At 39.8% G+C, this 17,284-nt stretch overlaps 2 protein-coding genes across 11 annotated transcripts in view; one reads left to right on the top strand and one right to left on the bottom strand.

The window, feature by feature from the left end:
* The window catches only part of tjp1b (tight junction protein 1b), a 66,075-nt gene extending 58,943 nt beyond the window's left edge, over positions 1-7,132 (top strand). For 5 of the 10 annotated variants that reach the window (XM_032523066.1, XM_032523064.1, XM_032523065.1 and 2 more), the window contains 7 exons: positions 189-280; positions 992-1,207; positions 1,334-1,431; positions 1,835-2,312; positions 2,471-2,688; positions 3,930-4,073; positions 5,407-7,132. In XM_032523066.1, coding sequence (XP_032378957.1) covers positions 189-280; positions 992-1,207; positions 1,334-1,431; positions 1,835-2,312; positions 2,471-2,688; positions 3,930-4,073; positions 5,407-5,501 — 1,341 coding nt within the window. In that variant the 3' untranslated portion in view covers positions 5,502-7,132. The remainder of the gene's footprint in view (positions 1-188; positions 281-991; positions 1,208-1,333; positions 1,432-1,834; positions 2,313-2,470; positions 2,689-3,929; positions 4,074-5,406) is intronic. The other 5 variants (XM_032523062.1, XM_032523067.1, XM_032523069.1 and 2 more) reach the window with 4 other exon arrangements.
* A 1,332-nt stretch (positions 7,133-8,464) lies between these two features.
* zgc:101540 (hsFATP2a_ACSVL_like domain-containing protein) lies at positions 8,465-15,608 on the bottom strand. Its single transcript, XM_032523125.1, has 10 exons — positions 15,014-15,608; positions 12,718-12,927; positions 12,060-12,218; positions 11,820-11,944; positions 11,541-11,735; positions 11,001-11,091; positions 10,525-10,723; positions 9,958-10,055; positions 9,733-9,863; positions 8,465-8,918 (listed from the first exon to the last, which is right to left on the bottom strand). The coding sequence occupies exons 1-10, from the start codon at positions 15,489-15,491 to the stop codon at positions 8,742-8,744; spliced, it is 1,863 nt and encodes a 620-aa protein (XP_032379016.1). The 5' UTR covers positions 15,492-15,608; the 3' UTR covers positions 8,465-8,741.
* Between the last annotated feature and the right edge of the window lie 1,676 nt (positions 15,609-17,284).

The following is a 17,284-nucleotide window of genomic DNA, read 5'->3' as shown; positions in this document are numbered from 1 at the left end:
ATGAGTCTTGAGACTTAAAAATTTAAAACTTGTTTTAGTAAAATACTCTATTACCTTTTGGAATTGTGTCGCCTGTAAGATGTTAGGCACAGTGCTAGATATCTATGTGCATGCAATCCATTCATGTGAACAAAAATCTGGATCAGATGCAAGAAGCACTGAAGAGATGCCCCTCCTTTGCCTTTCAGCCTGCAGATGTTCCTAAACCTGTAAGTGCACCTGGCCCAGTCCTCAAAGCCAATTCCCTCAGCAACCTGGAGCAAGAGAAATCCACCTATAGGTATGTAGTCCTCATTACAGCACCCCAGGCTGCAGTGTAGGTGATTGAAGGACAACTCTGAGATCCTTGCTAAGGATTCATTGGAATTTATTTATTGCTGTTTGAGCTCCTCCTAGTGGACACGAGTCACTGTGCAGCATGCCAGACTGGTACGGTTTGCAAAGACACAAAAGGCATCCAAAGGCCTGGTCATTAGGAACCTCATAGTCTCCCACTGCCATCTCCACAGCGCTGTGGAGGAAGGTCTGGCTACACCACAGATACATTCTAGGAAAAGAGGAAAAAAGCCGTGGGTTGTTTGCATTTCCTTAAACCAATCACAATCATTTTGGGCGGTGCTAATCTTAAAACGCAGAAACTGTGGCTTTGCAAAATAGTCTTGGGAAGGAACTTGTTTTGGTGGATATTTGCACCCCGCAAATGAAAACGCCACATGAAATTAACTGTACACACAATACAGTATTGTGAGCCATTTAAATTACCTGGATACATGGTTAAACGTAATTTGCTCTTACCAGTGTATTGCAATGTGGACTTTGTCCGTAACAAACCCTGACAGTCGGTCATAATACGTCCCATCTAGAGAGTAAATTACGTGAACATATTCTTTGTAAATTTTTTCAATCATTCCCCAAACGACCTGCCTTATTGCATGTCCCTTCTGTTTAAATCTCTGTAGCTGTTACTTGTTTCTTTTTGCTTCCTCTCCAGGGCCCCTGAGCCACAGAAGCCCCATTCTAAACCCCTGGATGATGTTGTGCGTTCCAACCACTATGACCCAGATGAGGATGAGGAGTACTACAGAAAGCAGTTGTCCTACTTTGATCGTCGTAGCTTTGACAGCAAGGCCATGGGCCAACCCAGCCCTGGCATTAACCGCTTCCACAATCTGCCCAAACCAGCTCAACTATCCTACCCATACAACAGGTATAACGGCACACCTCATGTCGGCACTGGTTGCTGATGTACCCAACTACTGAACTCTTTAGTTACACCAGCTGCAGACTCATTATTGTTTTTGTTAACTGTATTTTTTGTGTCTACCCACTCTAGAGTTGAGTCTGTAGAGAAGGTTAGTCCATCATCCCAGTATGGGCCCCCCACGTCTGCCATCCCACCCAATACACTGCCCAAGCTCAGCCCCAATGACGGTAAGCTCTTGCTACTTTTCCTGCGTGACTCTCGTCATCATGTACTTATCTAATGTACATTATTGACATTTTAGATGACACTGTAAAGATTATGTCACTTGTATTGTTTACGGCTGCAACTAAGGGGTATTTTTTTTATTATTGATTAATCTGCCAATTCCTTTTTCAGTTGATCAATTCATCTTTAGGTCTATAAAATGTTCTTCACAATTTCCTTTAAGCCCAATGTGAAACCTTAAATTACAGTATATAATTAAATATATATAATATTGTCATTGTTAACAATACAGTTGTATTGTGCTTACTGTGAATACAATGAAAGCCTTATCCAAACTTCTAAACTGCAAAAATATAATAGTTTGGCAAAGACTGTATTTAAGTTACTGCATCTCCCTTCATAAAGTTCCAGTAAACTCCATACCCGAGCCGTTGAGTTCACCCAATCCTAAACCCGAGCTCCCAGCTCTCTGGCCGGCCAGCAGGGACGAACCGGCACCAGGTGGCTACCTGCCCCCGAGGGGCCTCCCCGACAAATTCCCGGTCAACGGCACCGATACAGCACCGCTAAAGACGCTGGGTGCTCCTGCTCCAACTAGCTATAACCGCTACGTCCCCAAACCATACACAAGCTCAGCCCGGCCCTTTGAGCGCAAGTTTGAGAGCCCCAAGTTCAACCACAACCTGCTGCCCAACGACACACAGGTGAAGACGGACCTCCTCAGTAAGCCCACTGTGGTGAGCAACAGCGGTGGGAAGCCTCAGCTTTCACCACAGCCCATGGATCACGACAGTGGCCTGGACACCTTCACACGCACTATGGACAACAGGCCCAAATACCAGCACAATAACATCAACGCCATCCCCAAGGCCATCCCTGTAAGGTGAGAAACATATTTTCCCATTCAGCAGGAAGTTCTATGAGGGTAATTACTGAGCTGCTGAAAGACCGGGGGTTTGTTCTTGTGTCCTCTGCTGTGCGTTATCATCTGCCTACACTGTTTTGACTGATGATGTTGACTTCTGTGCCTCCGTCCCTCAGCCCCAGCACGCTGGACGATGACGAAGAGGATGAAGGACACACAGTGGTGGCCACCGCCCGGGGGATCTTCAACTGTAACGGAGGGGTCCTGAGCTCCATCGAGACGGGTGTCAGCATCATCATCCCCCAGGGTGCCATCCCCGAGAGCGTGGAGCAGGAGATTTACTTCAAGGTGTGCCGAGACAACAGCATCCTGCCCCCCCTCGACAAGGAGAAAGGTCAGTCCTTTCTTTATATCCTGAAACAAACTTGAAGTTATATAATAACCGCTGTAAAAAATGGAGTTTTTGACTTTCTAGTTTTAGAGCTAATGCAGGATTTCACTGCTTACATGTTCGGGGTGGGGGGGAGTCGGGATATCACGGCATCGCACGGTGGCTAAGTGGGTAGCACTTCTGCCTCACAGCAAGAAGGTTCTTGGTTCGAATCCAGGTTGTTCCGGGCCTTTCTGTGTGGAGTTTGTATGTTCTCCCCGTGTTTGCGTGGGTTTCCTCCGGGTACTCCGGTTTCTTCCCACCATAAAAGACATGCATCCTAGGTAGGACTACAGTTGAAAACTAGCCAATTGGCTAACACTGGCGCATTTACAGAAATGTTCATTAATGTGCATTGTCCTAATCAAATAAATAAAATTGCAATATTTCCAGTGGCAATACTGTATAGATACGCAGATGCCAGATATCAATCTATTATTGAATATGTGTTGGTCAGTTTGTCTGCTTGACAGTCCCATTTTGCAGCGATAAAATTAAAGTGAGATGAACAAACGGAGAAATAGGTAAAACAGATGTTGACAAGTTTTCCTTATGGGGACATCATTTGAAATTTTGGAAAAATGTTGAAGTTTGAAATAAATTGCAATATATCACAGAATAATATATTTTATAATGTATATAATATGTTTAAAATTGCAATAATAGTGTATCGTGACATAAGCATTGTGATGATATTGTATCAGGAGGCCCACCCCTATTATATGTACATGATTTTTTTTGTGAATTGATACATCAGGATAAAGTTTCAGCAGTACATTTTATTGGATAATTGTAGATTTGATTTTCCCTATGTGATCTAATATTTTATATATCTTTGACTAACTACAGTTTACACTTCACATTGATGCAGCTGTACAATGAAACAAAAGCATGACCATATCTTTATGAGAAGTGAGAACGGGGGGATAAAGAGAGAGAACTAAATAAATAGGTGATTTACAGGCAAGACAGTGATTATGCAGTTAGAAAGTTATATTTAGAGGATTTTTTTTAATTAACATCAAGCACCAGGGGAGTATGGTAATTTAATTAAACTGGCAAGTCGGTTAACAGTTAATTCTCATTCACCATGAAGGCCTGGGAACAGAATCCAATTCGCCTCCTTTAACAAATAATCCCTTTGTGCTGATTAATTCCTGCATGTTTAAGTCGTTGAATTTAAATCTTGTTGTTTGTCCGTGCAGGAGAAACGCTGCTTAGTCCGCTGGTGATGTGTGGCCCCCATGGACTCAAGTTCCTGAAGCCGGTGGAGCTGCGCTTACCTCACTGTGCGTCTATGACCCCTGATGGTTGGTCTTTTGCTCTAAAATCCTCCGACTCCTCGTCGGGTACGCTGTCCTCTGTCCTTTTGGGGTCTTTGGGCTGGCTTTTGTGATTAGAGAGGAGAGTTTCTTTCTGACTCATTTTATTCATCTCATCTGTTTTCCGTATTCCCTTCTCTTCTTCTTCATGCATGTGCTGTTTGAAGATATGAGCTGTTTTCTTATTTTCATGCATAATGTAAACTGAAGAGCCTTGTTCTTTTCAAAATGTGGGCTTCCACACAGTTGTAATGAAAAAACTGTACAATACCACTAAAGCAGAAACATTTAGCTGAATAATAGATTTGAGTCAGTCAACAGAAAACGTCAGACATTACATAACTTCCAACTCCTTAACTGTTGCTACTTTTTTTTGTCTGATATGGCAGTAAACCGATATCTGTTGGTTTTCGACTGTTGATTGGACAAAACAAGTTATTATGGCCATTTTTCAGTCTTTTCTGTCCTTTTTATAGACTAGACAATGAATTGACAATAATCAGCAGATTAAATGGTAATTAAAATAAGCATTACTTGCAGCCTTGAATGCCTTTTACATATATACTATTGTTTACCATGGCAATTAAGTATTTTGAACAGCAGCATGTGTTTTAGATTTACAAGATGTATAAATCTCAGGAATTTATCATTTCACTATTGGTTTATATGATTAGTGAATCATGATTGTTTATAATAATTTTTTGTAAATTAGTATCATGGCTTTATTTGAGGGGACAGAATTGCACCAGGTAACTTGTACTGTATTGGTGATCTTATTTAAGCTCAATGATCACTTTACTGGGTAGACCTACACTATAGTGACCTATCATGTCGTTTTTCTATTCCACACATTCTTCTTCCCTGTCAAAACCTGGTGCTTATAATACCCACAATGCAACTCAAATTACTGTGTGCTAGTAGCAGCTAAGATAGCCTCGAGCCACCAGCCTCATAAAGATAAACAAAGACCGTTGTGTCATGTAGCAACATGTCAATTTCTGCACCTGAATACCAAAAGCAGCTACATTTTTCTATGAGAACCAGTGCTGCTGTGCTTTCAGAGAGGATAACCAAATGCCCTTTTTCTATGGAACTGGATTTTAGCTTATTTGGTATGATTTAAATTAAACAACCCATTAAGCATGAACTAATCACATAACCTCATAGTAAGCAGTGGGAACTCCTTTCCTGCTTTAATGTATGAATTAAATAATCATCAGTTGCACAAATTCCAACTGAATTAGATAGATCTATCAGAAAAATATATATATTTTGTTTTGAGCAGCTGTGTTTTTTTTCTGTATTTTAAAGAGAAAGGGAGGTGCTCCAACAGCTGATATCATGTCTCTATTTTCTGCAGGTGATCCCAAAACCTGGCAGAACAAATCTCTCCCTGGAGACCCAAACTACCTGGTGGGTGCAAACTGTGTGTCTGTGCTCATTGACCACTTCTGAAGAGGGCAACAGCTGGCCTGTTACTGAATGTGATAAACAGGGGACCTCAGTTGCCCCTGCCGTACTCCCTCCACATGGCGGGGTGCACGATGCTCGGTGAAGTATGAACCTGATACTCTCACGTTGTTTACTGTGCCCACAATTTTAAAAAGAAAAAAAACACACACACACACAAGGAGAGTCGGAGGAGTCCAGCATCCCCAACGCTGAACTCTTGTTCTTTTCTTTCTTTTTTCCGGTGCTTTCAATGCTTGCAAAAAATAAAGATTAAACATTTAAACAAAGGAACTGAAGTTGGAATGCATGACCAGTGCCACAGACTGAATAATAATCCGTTTTGACATTTTTAGCTAATTTTGTAAAAGATCAGAGCGGTGCAAGAAAAAGGCGAATTTTGGAAACTCGTTTAATCTTGCAAATGGGATTTTTGCGTACTGTAAAAAAAAATAAAAAAATAAACACTCACAAACAGCAAAGTTGGTATATGCAAAACTTTTGTTTGTGAGTTCTGTGGTCATGCGTTTCACTCATGAAGGATCTCTGAGGACTTGAGAAATGCTGAGCCCGACTCATGAAGGAAGACGTAGACATCGCAAAGATGAAAAAATGAATGAAGGATTAGTATCAGACGCCCGTTTGTTCTACCGGGGCTCTCTCTGTTTAAAACTGATGTTTTGTAGCAATGTTTTACCGTAGATAAATATACTGACTTGATTTTACAAACTCCTGCTGTCTAGAGATCTATGCATGTGCTATGACTCAGGTCCAGAAGCCTGCTACTACTAAGTTCAACACATGAAAATCCCATCGTACACTGCAAGCAGTGATGCCTTATCTGCATATTAACTTTTCAGTAAAACTTTAAAACATCGGATCCTTCAGTTATAGCGATCACTACGATAGAAAACGTCTCTGCATTTTCTCATGAACAGTGAACTTGGATTTAGCACACGAGAATAATTGAGGCTGATGAAAAGGTATGCTTTCTTTTACTGCTATGCATATGAAGTCTGAGGAAATACAAAAAGCTAGAAGATGTTTAAATTGTGGCTGTACATATTGCTAGTATATGGCCTTGGTTCTCTGTAAATGAACTTTTGTACATCTTTGTTATTTTGTATAAAAGAGAAAACGTTTGTTTAAAAAGAGAAAGCAGTTACATTGGTTATGTTTGTATTCTGGTTATACCCCTGAGCCTTGGAACTGACATAAGCAGTAATAAGTCTGACTTTTCTACCAACATCTACACACACACTACTTAAGGCATTTTTAACAGTCAGAAAACTTTTTATTCTTATTTACAAAATAGAGAAGTGCTTGGTTTAAATGATTTTAAAAGATGTACTTGAGGGGGTCTGCTGTGAAGAGTGGTCCCTTCCTTTATTTGTGATACTGGATGCTGTATTGTGTGCCCTGAAATGTATTTTTGTACTAATAGACAATTTATTATGGCACATCAGTACTATTTTCTTTTGATATAACACTGCTTAAACCCAACAATAGTTTATTTCCACGTGTGGCTGACATTTGTTTAATTTATTTTGATTTTTCTTCAGTTCAACTTATTTTTTTCCCTTTGCGACACATTTCTAAGTATACCACTGTATTAATAAATATTCATTTTTAAAGTACTTGCTGCTTCGATTAGTGTGTTTTGTTGATCTAAACATCCAGATGTTTTACACATTGACACACCCAGACTGTTTTTCTGCCAAACTGCTCTAAAGGACTCCTTTGTGTTTTGTGAAGTTGCCGACTGTATTGTCGGTATACAATGCTTCCGCCATGCACAGCGGCTTCCCAATTTGTTCCCCATGTGGACTTAGTGAACCGAGTTGTCAAGTGGAGGATTCTTCTTACATTAATGTAACAGTCAAGTAAGTGGCATGCTAACCACATCATTTCATGTTCCTTAAACAGCCGGTGAACCGGAAACAAAATTCATTTTTAAGGCAAGAAATAAGTTAATTTTGTCTTTTTAAAAAAACATGTCAGTTGCAAATTTATTAGGTACACCTAGCTAAAGCTGACACAATCTAATACAACATTCTTACAATAAATCCTACTGTCATGAAGGTTATAATGTAAAGAGGTGTTGACTCAACTTTACCATCCAGGCTAGTCTTACACTGCATTACCTTTAGCATGGTGTAGCTGATGAACTTCCAATTGAATGTATAAAGCTACTCGGCTTAAAATAATTTGTCTGACGACAACAAAAATCACGAGTTACAAAAAAAAATCTTAAAATCTCATCTATGCCTTCTACCTAAATATATTACAACACTCAACTAGGTAAAACATGTCTCCTACTTTAGTGGAAAGTCCATTCAGTTCTATTTGTTTTGTGTTTTTTTGGTATTTGCATAAGTTTCCACATCACACGAGTGTACTGGACCAATAGGAGTAAAGTTTAGTAACTATGAGACAAGTCCATGTTGTTGTCTGAGTGTCTTTACTTTCAGTTTTCTGAAACCAGCTGATTTCAACATTTTTGCCATGTGACTAAGCTTGTGACAAAGTCTAAGTATTAATGTATGTCAAAGGTTGTATGAGTGAACCACCCCACCAGATTCAGACGGTTGCCCTGTCCATAAACGCGGATGCAGGAGTAAATTACGGAGGCGTTCAGGTTTAGAGAGAATTTAGGAGCAGAATAACCTAAAGACCCAAACGCTCCGTCACTTACATTACACAATACAGCTCTAGTCAGAACAGTACGCAATGTTAATGCACACAAGCTGATAAGGAAAAGACAGGTTGAACATAAGTGCAAAAGTTCAATGATAAATCCATCACAGATTGTACCAATATGTAACACAAATAAATCTTCATGTACATCTGTGTAATATCTGGCTTGAATGAGTTGTTTCAGTCTAATGCAATCTTTTTTTTATTGTTCCCTAAAACTAAAAATTTGAAATGCTACAATTTATCTGAAGAGTCATAAATTAAGTCAGGGGAAAAAAAGACAACCAGAGTTTAATTATTAAAAGTACAACAGTGGCAGTAAGACATGCCTGTAGATCATATTGTCATTATGGAATACATTTACAAAAACTGTAAAAGCAAAAGGTAGTTGTGTTAATTAAAAAAAAAAGGCTCTTAAAACAGGTTAAGTTTCAAGGTCAGTCTATCCCTGAGATTAATTGAGTATTACAAAAGGTCCATGAATGAGATGTTACATCTGTGTAAACAAACGGGTCGTCTGGTTCATTTCTGAGTATTAACGTTTCTGTGTTAGAGTTTTATTTCCCTGCAAGTGATCGCTCTGTAGATGTCCTCAGTCAGAGGGACGTACGTCTTTTTCTCAGTATCTAAAAAGTATAAAGGATCTTCCATGTGAGCTGGGTTGAATCCCTCCTCCACCAACTTCACTTTCTTCATCTTGAATGTTCCGGTCATCTCCAGGCAGGGCTACAAGACACATTGTGAATTAAAAAAGTATATTTTCTCCGACTTAACGTTTGAAAAACAGCACCAAACAGAGGAACGCTTTAAGGATACACCACAGATACTGATCTTAATAAGTGGATCGGGTAACAGCCAGATCTTGCACGTCCTCATTTGTCTCTTCATCAATGTCCTTATAAATTCAGCGTTTTTTAGCTACATTCATACTTGCAGGCAGCCGACTCAATTTGTACCGCCACAGAAATCCCTGGCCTCATGTTAAGCTACATCAAATGATCCCAGTCACTTTGCATTGTGAGGTGTATAGATTTTGAATTTGGGAAAAAGAAGAGCTAAGTTAAGGTATCAACATGGGTGTAGATTTGATTTTAAAAATGGGGCGACAAAATGAAGAGGATCTTAAAACAAATTTTAAACAGGTATACGTGATAAATGTTATTTTCTATATTTATATAACTAGCAATCTTTAAATTGGTTATCATGCTTTGCATGATGTAAGTATAAAAAAAGGCAAATAAATTGCTGCATTAACAAAATAATCATCTACAATGTCCTTGATAGACCCTGATACTCATATTCTGCATTATCTTTGACTGATCACTAGCCTCTCTTTAGGAGAATCGGTAAATGATTTTGTTTTCACCCAGAAATGCAGAAGAGTTGATGTGACCTGAACTGAGCAAAGAAGTTTGGCATTGTATAAAATGAGGTACAATCCCTGGTAGATAGATGATGTTCTACCTGCCACAAGTGGCACCCGGCTGCAGGGGCATGAAGTAAGACATAAGTGCAAAGCTAATTTATTTGTTTTCCTTACCTGAATCCTGATGAATCGAGGTCTTGCGTACGCTGGGAGGTAGTTGACGACCTGCTTGTAGGTCTGCAAACAGTCAAAATCTTCTCCTTCTTTCAAAAGGACAGCTGCCATGCCGATCCGCCCCTCATGACCTTATCAGACAATTGAACGCATGTAGAAAATACTGAAAATCATAGAATGCAGCAGTTTTAAAATGTGCTTTAACATCTCGATCAGTGTTTTTACCTTCAACTTTAACCCCGTAGACATTTGCCTCCAAAATGCAAGGAGCCATTGTGAGAATGTCTGCAACCTCCGATGTGGCGACGTTTTCTCCTTTCCATCTGTAACAACAAACAAGCAACAGAAGAAAAAAAACCTTCAGAAAAAGCTTCATTTCATACCAAATGACTTACTGACTGGCACCAAGTTTCCACAAAAAAAACTAAAAAGATGTACTGATGTGTTTGGAGAGAACTGAGATTATGATGTATAAATAAGAGCCGTGAAAAGTCAGAAATGATGACGTTTAACTGTAACTCTCTGTAACTGTCTTTTATAATGTAAAAATAATACAAACAAATTGAACCTTTAAAATTTCAAACAGCTACAATGCATGATTCCTAAAAATGTTCACACCAAGTTTCAATCTGATCCACCAAACAAACAGTTATATTTTCTCTTCTTAGTTTCTCGTTTAGCTAAAGATAAAAATTGTAAAATAAAGCAGAACTCACTAACTGGATGGACGGCTTTTGCCTGTAAGATAATTAAAATAACTTACAGATCATCACAAAATGAGTCACTACTTGCCTGAAAGTGTCACCAACACGATCCTGAAAGTACACAAAGTTCATGTGATCAAACCGAAGCAAATCTCCGGTGTTGAAGTAGAGGTCGCCTTTTTTCAAAACGTCACGAAGCCTCTTCTTCTCGGTCTGTTGCTGGTTGCCAGCGTACCCAACAAAGGGAGACCTCTGAGTCACCTTTCCCACCAGAAGTCCCGTCTCACCTGACAAAAAGATGCGTTAAAAATGTCCATCGCAGTTTCCCTTAGAGCCGAGGTGACGCTTTAAGGGTATGTTTGGTCTGACCAACAATCCGAAACCATGGAAGCATTTTTGCTTGATTAATAAAAAAACAATGACTATTATCAACATTGTTATCAATTAGATTTATTTCATTCGGATTAATCGATTAATAGTTTCAGCACTGAAGACAACAAATGACGTACTGCTGCCCTCGTGTCAAAAAAGAGAAATAAGAAAACACCTGTAATACAGACTCACCTCTGGCTGCCTCAATGCACAAACCCTCAGAGTTCCTGACCGGCTCCTCCTTCTCAATGTCAAACTTGATCAAAGTAAATGGGAAGAAAAACTAGAAGACAGAAGAAATAAAAAAGTGAATTTTTTACAAGTTTATGAATAATGGAACAGACTCTAGTTGATAAAGTTCAGCTTTGCTAGTTTAACAAGACGGAGATTCTTCAGCCACGCTAGCAGCTGTGTGAGCCTGGAATCAGACAGGGGTCTTATTATGGCCCGATGGTGGCGCTATAGGGAAAGTTTAAAAATCGGCAACATAAATATAATTCATTTTGAGGGGATCATGAACGTCTGCAACTAATCTCATGGCAATCCGTCTAATAGTTGTTCTACTTGAAACCAAGAAAGTCGACCTCATGGTGGCGCTAGAAGAGGAGCCAGGTTGTTATTACGATTCATCCTCTGGAAATATCGGAACCAAATCATCCCATCGTTAGTGAGATAGTTCAGTCTGGACTGAAGCAGCGCTGCTAAAAGCAGCGGACATCTTTCTCTACTCACCCTGTGAACAAAATTGACTCGCCCCACTGCACCGATCTTGGACGTGTAATTGATAAAGCCGATGTTTCCCTCTGTGGCCGCGTACAACTCTCTAACTTTAATGTCCCCGAAGCGATTCAGAAACTCCGACCAAATGTCTGTCCGGACTCCATTCCCGATGGCAATCTTTACACTGTGGTTCTTCTCATTGTCTTTCTGCAAAAAGTGACATTGGCTCAGAGGCGAGGCAGAGATGCAAAGCTTCATACCTCGCATCGCAACAACACTTCAATAATTTACCTTGGGCGTGTTGCAGAGGTAGCGCATTGTTTCACCGATGTACTGCATCACGGTCACATTATACTTCCTGCAGTCGCTCCAGAACTGAGAGGCAGAGAACTTTCTCTTCAAAACAATGGTGTTACCTACAATTAACATCACATCACAGCTTTTAGCTTAGTGTACCCTGAAAAAGAAACTTCTTAAGTGCCCAAACAGGTGTGTGAACGCTTTTGAGGGTTAAGAGGATCAATAGCTTACCTCTCTCGATGGAGCCGACCATCCCGATGAGAAAGCCTGCACTGTGATAGAGAGGCAGATTGACGTAGAAGATGTCCTCTGATGTGATTCCACATGCCGCTTGGATGAAGGAGGCCGCCCAAACCCTCTCCTGGGTGACGACGGCTGCTTTAGGCAAACCTTCCAGGGTCATTGAATATAAAAGGTTCTTGAATATAACTGGTTATCGGACGTCTACCCGCATTGGTATATTTGCAGTGGATTAAATATTAGAAACACCTCTATTTGTAGAATGCAATACAATAAACTCCAAAATGACCATAGAGTTGAATCAACAACTTTAACAAAAATAACATTATGATTTATTGCAGAACTTTTGTATTAGTCAAGTCATCTTTATTTATATACCACATTGAAATCAGTATAAGCTGACCCAAAGTGCTTTAAAACCAGGGCAGATGGGGTGAAGTATGCCTTGATACATAGATAAAACCACAGCAGACTACATAAATGCAAAAAAGTACATAAACGCAACATCATAAGACAAATTGCAAGGTAAAAAAAATGTCAGTGGAGAACAAAGTTAGAAGAGTGAATTAATTCAGCAATAGCTTAAAAGCTGTATAGGAAATAAAAAGAGTGCATTAGTTTTGCGTTTCAGAGGAGTTTCCCGGTATACCTGTGGTGCCCGACGTGTAGATGTACAGAGCGGTGCTCCTGATGTTGACGTTGGCTCTGAGGTCCCGGGACAGCGGCTGATCTGAGGCCCGGGAGATCTTGTCAGACAAAGTGTCGATGCCCTGAATGCTGCAGGCCTCTGACAGTAGGTACACACTGATGCCTTGCTCTCTCAGTGTGGGTAAAACCTCCTCCACAGCATCCTGCAGCTCTGCAAACACAGAGAGGCATTCAAGTTCTACACAATATGTCAGAGCGCTGTGTTGCGCCATGCAGCACATGTAGGCTTGTATCATGTTACCTCACATCCCACTGGGACACGAGCACATGGTGCAGGCACTTCAGCCTAAATGTGGGCATTTCTCTGAGGTGAAACTCTAGCGCCAAAATAGGAGAGCAGGGAAAGAAGTTTGCAGAGTGCCTCATATGAACTCAGTCATCAGGACTGAATGTACAGCACACAGATTCAAACCATGAGGGGAAAACGAGTGATTCAACTTTTAACTTTTGCTGAGGAAGCCGTTAGATACCGACGTTGATTTGTCCTGTCAAAATGTGTTTTCTTGTCTATATTCTTATTAATACTCCCTACTTTAAAATCACACTTCTTGGTTTCTAAAACATAGTTTGGTTGAATTCAACAGAATTATGACAAATTAAACAATTTAACTAATATGATGTGGTAACTGTTGTGTTATCTAGGACGAAATCCTAGAAAGAAAAATCTTGGAGTATCCTGTAGAGATGAAGACTAGGGTGAACACTCAGTTTTTTTCCAGTTTTTGTCTTTCCATTTAAATCTTACTGTGACAAAACCTTCACTTTGGGATTTAAATGTCCTAAAACACAAAATAACAATTTTCCATTAACGCAGTAAACATGTATTTCAGTTGTTATCCTGTTCATTTTGCCTGTACTTCTCTCATCTAATGCTGACTTAAACTAATCATTAACAGTGGTTTTTTAGATGGTAAAACTTGTTATTTGAGGCTGATTAGTCCCGCCCAAGGTGTTACCTCCACAAAACTACAATTAGTGGCAATATGTGGTGTACTTTGTGTTGTAGTCTAGTGGTGGAAGATTAACTCATATCTGTTAGTTCATTTTAAGTAGCAGCAGCGCAGTGTCCTACATGGACATTGGACTGTTCTTTACCATGAGAGTCCAGCTTGTTTGTGTGCAGCAAATTCAAGTTTGAAACACTTTATTATTTCAGTTTATACTGTGTTAATTGTGCATATGCTATAAAGAAATTACGGGACTGGTTGGTTTCTGGGGCTCAAGAAAAAATAAAGAAACTACCATGAAAGAAACTACCACATGCAGGTCACTCCAGCCCTGATAGCCTTTCAGATGCTTTGTATCTAAACATAATGTCTAACAATCATTAGCTGCAAGGTAACAGCTGCCAGGGCAATGTATTTAAGTAACAAAAATCCATCTGGAATTTTGAGTTATGCATGTCTATCTTTGCATTGAAAGAAGTATTCAGATCCTTTTCTTAAGTCCCGATGGAATGATGAAAAATACCCAATTTCAAGTACAAGGTTTTTATCTAAAATTATATTTTGAATAACAACAGCAGTATTATCAGCAAAATGTACTGCGACTGATACAGTGTTATTACATCAATAGATTGCTAATACTGATGCATGAACGTGTCAGCCGCATTTTACTTTTGCAGCTGTTCATGCGGAGATAGTTTAAACATACTGTTTGCAGTTTAGTATTTGTATTGGGTTTTAATCGGAATATTAATTCCCTAATCTTTTTTGATTGAAATATTGTTGTGAGTTTTCTCTTTGAGGCTTAAATAATTAAACTATGTGAAACGTTTTAAGGTGAAATTGTCTCTTTTGATGATGTGTTAACAACTCACACAGACTTGTGAAATGTGACAAGGAGGTCAAAGGCCAACATGTTTGTGAACCACTAGTTTTGACATTTAAGTGTTGCATTTGAGAAGTTTATGAAAACATTTGACTTGTGCACTTGATATCAGTCAAATACATCTAGTGGAGAACAAAGTTCAATATTCCCCTCTGAAATGTAGTGGGACAAAACAGCACAAAATACATTTACTTGTACATTGTACATAAGTACAAAGTTTTTTTTAGCACATGCACCGCTGGAAGTTGCACAAAAACGGAAATACTGGAAGTACCAGTACCTCGTATTGTATTTGGACCTTCTTAAGCTTACAGATGAATGGTGGAAGAGTCCAGGAGCACGGAGGGCTGAAGAGCCCCTACTTCTTCTTCCCCTGACACATGTTTTTACATCTTTCTGGATCTCACCTGAAGAAGCGATGATCACTTTGGCCCCGCAGCAAGAGAAACAGTGCAACAGAGACTTGGATCTGATGTTAAAGTTGAGCAGAGCAGCCGGGCAGCCCAGCTTGGCCAAACCGAGCCAAGTCCACACGAAACAGGGCTCGTTGGCCAGGAACAGGGCGACCACGTCCCCCTCCTTCAGGCGGGCTTCAGCCTGCAGAGCTCTGGCTACTTGGTTGCTCACTTTATCCACTTCTCCATAAGTATGTTCTCGTCCTTCAAAGTGCAGAAAAACCTTACTGGGATGCCTCTTCGCTGCATCCAAGAAGCAGTCCAAGACGCTGTAAAAAGGTTTGACCTTCTTGTATTTGGTGAGCCTGAAGCCAAGTTTAATGTTCCTCAGGATGTACGCGCAATCATCGCCCAAGTAAGGGAAACGTGTCCTTAGAAAAAAGAAGGACAGAATGGCCAGTCCGGCTAAGACGGTGAAGCAGATGTACATTTTGCAGAGCGCACTAGGCAGCAGGACACATCTGTCACGGAGAGGCAGGGGTGGATGCTGTTATGCAAGTCAGTGAAACTAATTTGTGATAAAGTTCACCCCCTGATCCCGGGGCGGTGCTCAACTCTGGGGCCTGGTGATCCCTCCTTCATTCCGGAATGTTTTCTAGTTGCCAGATTGTTTTTTCCCCCCCCACATCCACTCTTTACTGATTTTGACAAATTTGTATCAATGTTTATGTTATCCTCATTGTGTATTACTCTCGTGTTATGCTATAAAACCGGATTGTGATAAAAAGTGAGGAAAGTTATCAAATAAGATGACAAAATCTGATTTTCACTGATTTACACCTGCGACACCTCCAGGTTATGACCGTTAACTGCCTTTTTGTTGTTGTTGTTGTTGCGATTATTCTTTAATTTCAAAACGGATATAAAGTGCCAGCAGCAGAATGTAGACTGGAACCCAGTGACTTAAATATATGATTTATACTAATGCCAAAAGTTATGATCCACTACAGAAGCTCTGCAAATGGCAACCCGCGCGTCACTCCGCAATCGAAGCAAGTGGTGGGCGTGCACGCCTAGCTGGTAATGCGCGCGCACACAACCAGATATGGCAAAAGTAGGCTTCTCGCTTCCCGTACTTCAGTAGAAGTACAGATGCTTGTGTTAAAATACTCTGGTAAACGTAGAAGTACTGATTGAACTTCTTTACTCAAGTAAAAGTAACACTGCACAGGCTTGGAAATTTACTTAAAGTATAAAAGTAAAAGTAGCCTTGCGACTGACAACCATTATTTATGCAAAGCTGGACCACACACGTTACTAGAGTGCAAGCTGAGAAACTTTTGTGGACATGAAAAAGGCTCTTTATGTGCCATTGCCTACATTTTAAATGGATGTCTGCCATTAGGCCTAAAACATCACATTTATGATTAATGGGAGTGAAAGAGACTGGGACTCCAGGTTAATAAGATTCTGACTGATCAGCAAGATTCACATATCCAGTTTTCTTTTTTTTAAATCTTCCCCTTAACATTTAAAGTAGGCTATGTGTACTGTATGTATGTATGTATGTATGTATTGTCCTCCCTGCCCTATCCCCCCTAGTGAGGAGTTGTACAGTCTGATGGCATGAGGGACAAAGGAGTCCTTGAGTCTGTTGGTCTAAATAAATAAATAAATGCAGAATGCCGAATCTGTTGAGTCGTTTTAGTGGTGCGTCAAGTGCAACGTAGGCTACAGCCTATAGTCCCATCCACTTATGAGTCATTCTATAATTAAGGGTACATGTCATGTCCATGGGTTGTATTTATAATTTTTACTGAATATTCTCTTCAAGCAATGATCACTTTCATGTTTGTGCATATTTGTAATTCATTTTATGCAAAAAAAGTCAACGTGCTCCATATTTTTTTTAGGAGAAAATGCACATGATATACTGAAATTAGCTTTTTTTGTGCTGTCCAATTTGCCAAAAGTCAAGTTTGGCCTTTCAAATTTACACTAGAATACATATTTTTGCATATTATTTTAACCTGTATTGTTTTAAAATAATGATTACAACAAGAGAAAGGTGTTTAAACACTTTTTTTTTTAAAATTTTTGGAAAAAAAAAAACATTATGAATATGGATGGAATTATTCACTTTGTATGTGTCCAAGAAATCTTTGTCAACTGTGTCACCCATTTAAAAAAAACCCAATACATTAGCAATGGTTTGCTCCGAAGTCCCATATCCAATGTCAGGTGATGTCACATCTTTCAGCGGCAGACATTTTAAATACAGTT

Source organism: Etheostoma spectabile, chromosome 8 (genome assembly GCF_008692095.1).
Source record: "Etheostoma spectabile isolate EspeVRDwgs_2016 chromosome 8, UIUC_Espe_1.0, whole genome shotgun sequence".
Taxonomy (NCBI): domain Eukaryota; kingdom Metazoa; phylum Chordata; class Actinopteri; order Perciformes; family Percidae; genus Etheostoma; species Etheostoma spectabile.
This window is presented reverse-complemented; position numbering and strand designations above follow the sequence as displayed.

What these genes read in the sequence shown, in the direction of transcription:
- zgc:101540 (XM_032523125.1), bottom strand. Translation starts at nt 15,491, where the DNA reads ATGTACATCTGCTTCACCGTCTTAGCCGGACTGGCCATTCTGTCCTTC. An exon ending in GAGTCAATTTTGTTCACAGG is followed by an intron (nt 11,092 to 11,540) that starts GTGAGTAGAGAA and finishes TCTGTCTTCTAG; the next exon opens with TTTTTCTTCCCATTTACTTT. An exon ending in CTCGATTCATCAGGATTCAG is followed by an intron (nt 8,919 to 9,732) that starts GTAAGGAAAACA and finishes TGTGTCTTGTAG; the next exon opens with CCCTGCCTGGAGATGACCGG.